Here is an 8,516-nt window from a genome sequence, read left to right as displayed (position 1 = left end):
TGGCCGCAGAAGGTGGGCATTTCTCGCTTTTCCTCCCCCTCGGCCTCCCCTGCTCCCCCCTCCCCCGCCCTCCCCTCCCCCGCCCTCCCCTCCCCCTCCCGGACTCCCCTCCCCGCCGCCCCGCACCCCACGTGAAGCGGAATATAAAGGGGGGTGTGTGACTAGAGGGGAAAGTGAATGGCGAAGGCCTGAAGGGGCGGGGAGGGGGGGCTCCCCTTCGGGTCCCTGGCTGCCGGGTTCACCCTCGTTCATCCTCCCTTCCCGAAGCTCGCCCTCGAAGGCAGGAGCGGCCGGCGCCTTCGATTGAGGAGGAGGAAGAGGAGGAGAAGGAGGAGGCATCGCGCCGGGCGGAGCGTCAGGTCCCGTTTTCCTCCCCGGCGTCTCCAATACAAAGATTACGGTGCAGAAGGAAATTGCGCTCGCCTCCAACGCCCCCCCTGGTCCTCCACACAATGCACCAGCCGCCCGAGTCCACCGCCGCCGCGGCGGCCGCCGCTGCAGACATGAGTGCTAGGAAGATGGCGCACCCGGCGATGTTCCCCCGAAGGGGCAGCGGCGGTGGCAGCGCCTCCGCTCTCAATGCAGCAGCAGCAGCAGCAGCAGCAGCAGGTACCGGCGTTGGTAGCGCGGCCACATCTTCGGAGGATTTTCCGCCTCCGTCTCTGCTCCAGCCGCCGCCTCCTGCAGCATCTTCCACGTCGGGACCACAGCCTCCGCCTCCACAAAGCCTGAACCTCCTCTCGCAGGCTCAGCTGCAGGCACAGCCTCTTGCGCCAGGCGGAACCCAGATGAAAAAGAAAAGTGGCTTCCAGATAACTAGCGTGACTCCGGCTCAGATCTCTGCCAGTATCAGTTCTAACAACAGTATAGCAGAGGACACGGAGAGCTATGACGATCTGGATGAATCTCACACGGAAGATCTGTCTTCTTCCGAGATCCTTGATGTGTCACTTTCCAGGGCTACAGACTTAGGGGAGCCGGAACGAAGCTCCTCAGAAGAGACTCTAAATAACTTCCAGGAAGCTGAGACACCTGGGGCAGTGTCTCCCAACCAGCCCCACCTTCCGCAGCCTCATTTGCCTCACCTTTCACCACAGAACGTTGTGATCAATGGGAATGCTCATCCCCACCACCTCCATCACCACCATCACATTCACCATGGGCACCACCTTCACCATGGGCACCACCATCCATCTCATGCTGCTGTGGCCAGTGCATCCATTCCTGGAGGGCCACCCTCGAGCCCAGTGTCCAGAAAACTTTCCACAACTGGAAGTTCTGAAGGTGGTGGTGTGCCAGTTGCACCAGCTTCTGCTGTATCATCAAGTGGCTCGCCTGCATCTGTAATGACGAACATCCGTGCTCCAAGTACTCCAGGTGGTATAGGTATAAATTCTGTTACTGGCACTAATATAGTGAATAATGTTAGCACTGCTGCTGTGGGTAGTTTCAGTCCTAATGTGACAAGCGGCATGCTTGGTAATACTAATATGAATACAAGCAATATTCCTAGTGCTGCTGGTGTAAGTGTTGGGCCTGTTACCAGTGGTGGTAATGTGAGTATCTTGAGTGGCATGGGCAATGGTACTGTTTCTTCCTCAACCATTGCTAACACTGTCCCTAATGTAACTGCAGGGATGAGTGTGGGATTGGTTTCAAGTCAGCAGCAACAACCAACAGTTAATACATCAAGGTTCAGAGTTGTGAAGTTAGATTCTACTTCTGAACCCTTTAAGAAAGGTAGATGGACTTGCACTGAGTTCTATGAAAAAGAAAATGCTGTACCTGCTACAGAAGGTGTGGTGATAAATAAAGTGGTGGAGACTGTTAAACAAAACCCAACAGAAGTGACTTCTGAGAGGGAGAGCACTAGTGGGAGTTCAGTGAGCAGTAGTGTCAGCACACTGAGTCACTACACAGAGAGTGTGGGAAGTGGAGAAATGGGAGCCCCTACTGTGGTGGTGCAGCAGCAGCAGCAACAGCAGCAGCAGCAGCAGCAGCAGCAACAACAACAACAACAACCACCACCACCACCACCACCACCAGGTCTTCAAGGTGTGGCCCTCCAGCAGATGGATTTCAGTAGCCCTGGCCCTCAGAGTATTTCAGCAGTTAGTATACCACAGAGTATTTCTCAGTCCCAGATGTCACAAGTACAATTACAGTCTCAAGAACTGAGCTATCAGCAAAAGCAAGGTCTTCAACCAGTACCTCTGCAAGCCACTATCAATGCTGCAACTGGTATCCAGCCATCGCCTATAAATGTGGTTGGAATAACTTCAGCTGTAGGTCAGCAGCCTTCCATTTCCAGTTTGGCTCAACCCCAACTGCCATATTCTCAGGCGGCTCCTCCAGTGCAAACTCCTCTTCCAGGGGCATCGCCCCAGCAGTTACAATATGGACAACAGCAACCAATGGTTTCTACCCAAATGGCCCCAGGCCATGGTCAGTCAGTGACTCAAAATCCTCCAGAGTATGTACAACAGAAGCCAATTCTTCAAACAGCAATGTCCTCTGGCCAGTCCAGTTCTGCAGGAGTGGGAACAGGAACAGCAGTGATTGCTGTGGCTCAGCCACAGGGGATCCAGCTGCCAGTGCAGTCCACTGCAGTCCAAGCACAACCTGCAGGAGCATCTGGCCAGCCTGTTGGCCAGGCTCAAACAGCAGTGTCTGTTATACCTACTGGTGGTCAAATGGCAAATATTGGTCAACAAGCAAACATACCTACTGCAGTGCAGCAGCCCTCTCCCCAAGTTACACCTTCAGTTATTCAGCAAGGTGCTCCTCCATCTTCACAAGTAGTTCCACCTGCTCAAACTGCAATTCTTCATCAGGGAGTTCAAACTAGCGCTTCAAGCCTTCCTCAACAGTTGGTTATTGCACCCCAGAGTACCTTGTTAACTGTACCTCCTCAGCCACAGGGAGTAGAGCCCATAGCTCAAGGAGTTGTTTCGCAGCAGTTGCCCACAGTTAGTCCTTTGCCCTCTGCTAGTAGTATTTCTGTTACAAATCAGGTTAGTTCAACCGGTCCTTCTGGAATGCCTTCTGCCCCAACAAACTTGGTTCCACCACAGAATATAGCACAACCCCCTGCCACCCAAAATGGTAATTTGGTTCAGAGTGTTAGTCAGTCTCCCTTAATAGCTGCTAACATAAATTTGCCTTTGGCACAACAGATCCCACTAAGTTCTACTCAGTTCTCTGCACAATCATTAGCTCAGGCAATTGGAAGCCAAATCGAAGATGCCAGACGCCCAGCTGAGCCCTCCTTAGTCGGCTTACCTCAGACTATCAGTGGTGACAGTGGGGGAATGTCAGCAGTTTCAGATGGGAGTAGCAGCAGCCTAGCAGCCTCTGCTTCTCTTTTCCCGTTGAAGGTGCTACCGCTGACGACACCCTTGTTGGATGGAGAGGATGAGAGGTAAGATCATACCATATTTCTGCAGATGTTCAACAGATTTGAAGTTTATTTAGTAGCACTATGTGGACAAAATATGCACAAAATTAGTTTTAGGCGTATGTTTTAATTTTTGTATGTGAAAATTCATATTTGTGGTAAGTTTTCAGCAAGAGTGTTCTGAAATGATTGCAGATTGGATGGAAAATGGTATAAGTTATGTAAATATTTGTGAGAATAGTTTTGGGGCATATGTTTACATTGCAATAGGTGTAGGGACACCAAATAACTTATTTATAAATTAATTTTAGAAGATTAAGTATGAAGTTTCTATTTAATTAACCCACATAATATTTAATCTACTCTTTGTGGAGTTACTAAAATCCTTATGATCATTTCTTGGGGAGTTGTGGTTCTCACATTTGTTCTTCTTTACTAGACAGTCCTTTTTTGTTCTACTGTGTTTGATCTTACCCTGTGGAAGATAATGTTACCTACTTTTCCTAGTCTGACACTGGAGGAAAGATGACCTAACCTGGACTTTAGGTTGCCCTCATCCTGTAATTGATCAGCCTTTGTAAACTTAATTTAATGGTTACTTTATTGAACAGAAAAGGAATGGGAATCTAAAAACAATATATTTAGGGAGAGAAAGGCATACACTGTCAAAATAACCCGATTTATCTTTGTTGATAGTATACTGTATATTTTTTTCTTTTGCATAGCAGGTCAAGGTGGTAGCCATTTTAAAGAGTAAAGTAAGTCTTGGAGGGTTGAATTTATATAGGCATGAAATAAGAGGTTCTGCTGATCAATTCCTCTTTGTTAAGAGATTCTTCCTTTACCTTCCCCCTCCCCCCAAAAAACACAGTCTAAAATTCCTTATTAAACCAGCATTTTTCACTTTGATTGGAAATAATGTGATAATCATGCTGGATCTCATTGTCTTTGATGCTGACCAGATAGAAAAGTTCTGAAATTTTGTTTTGCTTTAAGACTTCATCGATTTAGGACTTGTTGATTTTTTTTTTTTTTTGAGGAATGTTCTTTCCACACATTTGCCAGTCTTTGACTAATCTTGATCAAAATATAGGAATTATGAAAAGACCAAAACTTGCAATATGTTCAGTTATTTTAGTATTGGAATTTTTTTAAGACTGACCTTCCATTAAACTGAATTATTTATATTCTATATGAATATTTACGGGTTTCACTTTGGAAAGCTGAGCATATTGTAAAGGAATTATAATTTTAGAAAAAGAAGACAATGGGCAAATGTTTTGGTAAGGTTTTTTTCAAAATTCAAACATGTTAATTGAAAGAAGAGAAAATTTTTCATATTTTTAATTAGTTAATACTCACAATTTCAAATCTGGTTACCAATCATATATATTCTGTATCCTAGTACAACATTGCACTTTAAAAGACTAAGAGGTAGTTTTCATAACAGTATTATTATACTTATTGTTCAACACTTAACTTTATCATCCTGACACCTCTAATTATAGTTTTAATAATTATTTATGATTATTAATATTTTCTAAATCAACTAAAGTTTGTAAAGAAACAGTTACGTTATATAGATGTTAAATTTAGAGATATTTCATACAGAAATGAAAACCTGACAACTTGAATTCAAACCTGGTATGATTTTCTTAATTACAATTTTTATGCTCCTGTTATGACTTTCTCTTGTTTTCCTCCTGTTGGTAGGAACATAGCAGGGCTTTCCAAAACTTACTGCTCTACACAATCAGGATGCTACTTACAACCAGGTTCTTAGCTGCAAGGATAGAGTTCTAATTTAAGATATTAGTACAAATTATTTTCCAGAAAGATGGTAACTGAGATAAATATTAATTAGGGGAAAATTATTTAGAAGAGTGGTTTCTGTTTTCTTGTGCTGAGGATAAAACCCAAGGCCTTGGGCATGTTAAGCAAGTGCTCTATCATTGAACTATATCCCAAACCCCTTTGTAGGTTTTGTGTGTGTATGTGTGTGTGCGTGTGTGTGTGTGCATGTGCACTAATGATATTAATTACTGTAACAAAGGGGTAGAATCCTAATCAATAATTTTAGAAGTGTTACAAGGGCAGCAAAGGAACTCTGCCTGAGTACCTTTGTCAGCTCACCAAAACATCATTGAGGTCTACCCTGGAATTTGTTGTAGACTTGAAGCAAATATTTTCATCCAGACTGCCACTTGCTTAGTGTCTGGCATTACCTTATTAGAAACATTTTTGTTTGTGAAGGTGTAGCTAGAACCACATTAATATACCCATTTTACATAGGACATGACTGAATCTTGGGGACAGTTTGTTGGCTGTAGTTACATACTACAGGCACAATTGGTAATTATTGAGTACAGACAGATTTGGAGCAATGAATTTATAGAAGGGATTGAGTCTTTATAGGTCTACTTTATTGCTGGTTATTTCTTTTCCCACTAGAATTTGGAAAAAAATATTTAGGTTTGTCCTTATAAGAGGATTTGGGAATACCTACCAGTTAAAACAGTGTTATAATTGTAATTTTTTTCTACTTTTCATGTGTTGCTTATCACCTTTGTCTCTTGTGGGACTACTATTATGATGCTGGAAATGCTGACATAAATATTTTGGGAGGTAGGAGAATGAGTGATTATTCTTTAATCACCAGAGATAATACTCATTTCAGATTTTAAAGTGTTTATGTAGGAAGTACTTTCAAATAGCCATTCTGAAGTGAGTATCAAGAGTAAAAATACAGATCAAGATCTTATGATTATATGTTTAACTTTCAAAAAGTTACCTTTTTTAAAAAGATTCATGTGTTAGCCTTTAATATGAGCTTTCATTTATAAGAACGTGAAGATAATTTATTCCTCTCTGAAATACATTTTGTGATTGTTAGCACAACCTCTTATGTGAAATGTAGCCAGACTTCTGTTCATCTTTCAAGATTCAGCTTAGATGTTCCCTCTGAAGGATGTTTTTTCCTCAGAGGATATTGTTTCCTTAGCACCTTTTAATGTTCCTTTATTTAAACACTTGCATGTATTTGATTATAATTATGTTTACCAGTTTTTCCCACAAGACTAGGAGTTCCTCAAGGGCAGCAGCTAAATACTTTTTTTTAACTAATTAATGAGCAGACTTTTCTCTGCTTTTCGTATTATGATTTAAAGTTTAAATTCTCTCTCATCTTAAAGTACAACTGTTACAGATGCAGAATCATATAATTTCTTCAATGAATTGAAAAGAAATGAATAAAATGACTTGCTAACCTCATTATTTTTGGAGGTGAATTGATACCTGTCTTCTATGTATAGAGGAATACGTTTTCTTATATGTAATATAAGAGCAGTATCATTTAACACACCAGTTAACAACATCAGTTAAAACACGATAATGTAAACCTTTTTTATGAGTAGTATCTCAGTCTATAGCCCAGGCTTGACAATTCTCTTGGCTACATCTTCCCAAGTGCTGATGATGACAGCTGTGTAACATCATGTTTGACTCTAGTTTTAATTTTTTAAGAGTGCATGATCAATTTAAAGAGTCAAATAGTTTTTACATGATTAGCCAAAATAAATAATAAAAGCTTCCTGCCTGCTTCCTTCCTAAGATCCTTTCCTAGAAACACCTTTGCCTTTCTTCTTTTAGATGATGGTGCTTTTACTCTAGTTTCTAACATGCTTTTCTTGCTATTGAATATGTAACATAACTTGGTGGTTAGAAGCATGGACTTGAAATTAGATTGCATAGGTTTGTCCCTCTGGTGTCATCTAGTTTTATGTAACTTTGGACCTCTTAACCTCTTTAAGCCTCAATTTTTTTCATTTTAAAAATGAGGTAACAGTATTTATGGTAAGATTGTTACACAAATTAAGCAAATTTGGTAAAACCCTTTAAACTTTGACTAACTCACACGCCCTTTGGCTTTATTAACTTCTTAAGTACAAAATGATCTACTCAGCTGCTCACTCTTCCTACCAATACTCCTTTCTGCCAGTAGTTACAATTGTGTTACTTTCATTATTTAGTATTTTTGCAAAAGATAATTACTTTCCAATTAACTAGTACAATGTGCTATGGCTGCCTTCTTGTCTTTTTCCTCCCCTCCTCCCGTCCCCAGCTATCTAATATATAGACATGGTAGGTTTCCCTCTCCTCTCAAGAGTTCATTTATCAGCATAGGTTTTTTTTTTTTTTTTTTTTTTACAATTTGTTTCTCTTCCCTCCCCTTCCAATTTTTGTATGTTTGGGGGGCACTCTTATGTGCATGCTCTCACACTCCCTCCCACCTTTTCCCTCTCTTCCTCTCTCTATTTTTAATCTGAGACTGGGACTTGAACTCCTTATCTTTTGCTCATTTGCTGATGCTGGGTGACCCTGAGCCATGCCTCCAACCCCAAAGCGGGTTGGAGGGGTTCTTTTTTTTAGAAGAGTCCTTTACATACTTGATTTTTCTTGATTGTGTTCTTGTCCTTAAGTGTGAGAGGATTAAAAGAACTAATTAGAAATTTCATTGTGGCTTCATTGTTTGCTTTACCCTAGGGTGATATGGTGGAGTTCTTGCCTCTCCTGTAGTAGTCTTTATATTTATCATTTTATCATTAAGTGTAAATTGCATCACTGTCTCAATACTGACACCAGGTTATCAATTTTATCTTCCTGAGGAAGTCTTTGTCCTATCTGCCTTTTAAGCTTGGTATTCCACTGTTATCCTTGGATTCCTCTTTTGGATCTTCATTTTCTAGTGACCAGTATTGTCTTCATTATTGATTTACTTGGTATTTGAAAATGGCTTTATTTTACCTTGATAATTGTTTGAGTCTTTGTTTAGGCAAAGAATAACTGATGAAGTATACTTTTTAATCTTGCTTTTTAGCATCCATATGGTTTTTGTGAAATCTAAAGCATTTAATCATATATTGTCATATGTTTTATGTGAATTGTGTTTTGTTTTTCCCTCTTTGCCTTTCCCTCTACTCATTTTTAAAAATCTGAACGTTTTAGATTTTATTTTCAGTATACTGAAATTTTACAATGGTAGATCTCTTCATGTGTTTGCTTTTATTTATGGTGTTGAGGATTTGGTATATGCTCATTCAGTCTGGGAAACATTTCATAA

General features: G+C 41.1%; 1 protein-coding gene across 3 annotated transcripts in view; it reads left to right on the top strand.

Moving 5' to 3' along the window:
• Positions 1 to 6: 6 nt before the first annotated feature.
• Positions 7 to 8,516, top strand: part of Tsc22d1 (TSC22 domain family, member 1) — an 89,228-nt gene continuing 80,718 nt past the window's right edge. For 2 of the 3 annotated variants that reach the window (XR_001174739.1, XM_013009236.1), the window contains exon 1: positions 195 to 3,421. Coding sequence is in view for 2 of the 3 variants with exons in the window: in XM_013009236.1 (XP_012864690.1) it covers positions 453 to 3,421 (2,969 nt within the window). In the remaining variant the exon portion in view is untranslated. Of the gene's footprint in view, positions 13 to 194; positions 3,422 to 8,516 lie in introns of those variants that run through there. The other variant, XM_013009244.1, reaches the window with a different exon arrangement.

Source organism: Dipodomys ordii, unplaced genomic scaffold (genome assembly GCF_000151885.1).
Source record: "Dipodomys ordii isolate 6190 unplaced genomic scaffold, Dord_2.0 Scaffold1, whole genome shotgun sequence".
Classification (NCBI taxonomy): Eukaryota; Metazoa; Chordata; class Mammalia; order Rodentia; family Heteromyidae; genus Dipodomys; species Dipodomys ordii.
This window is presented reverse-complemented; position numbering and strand designations above follow the sequence as displayed.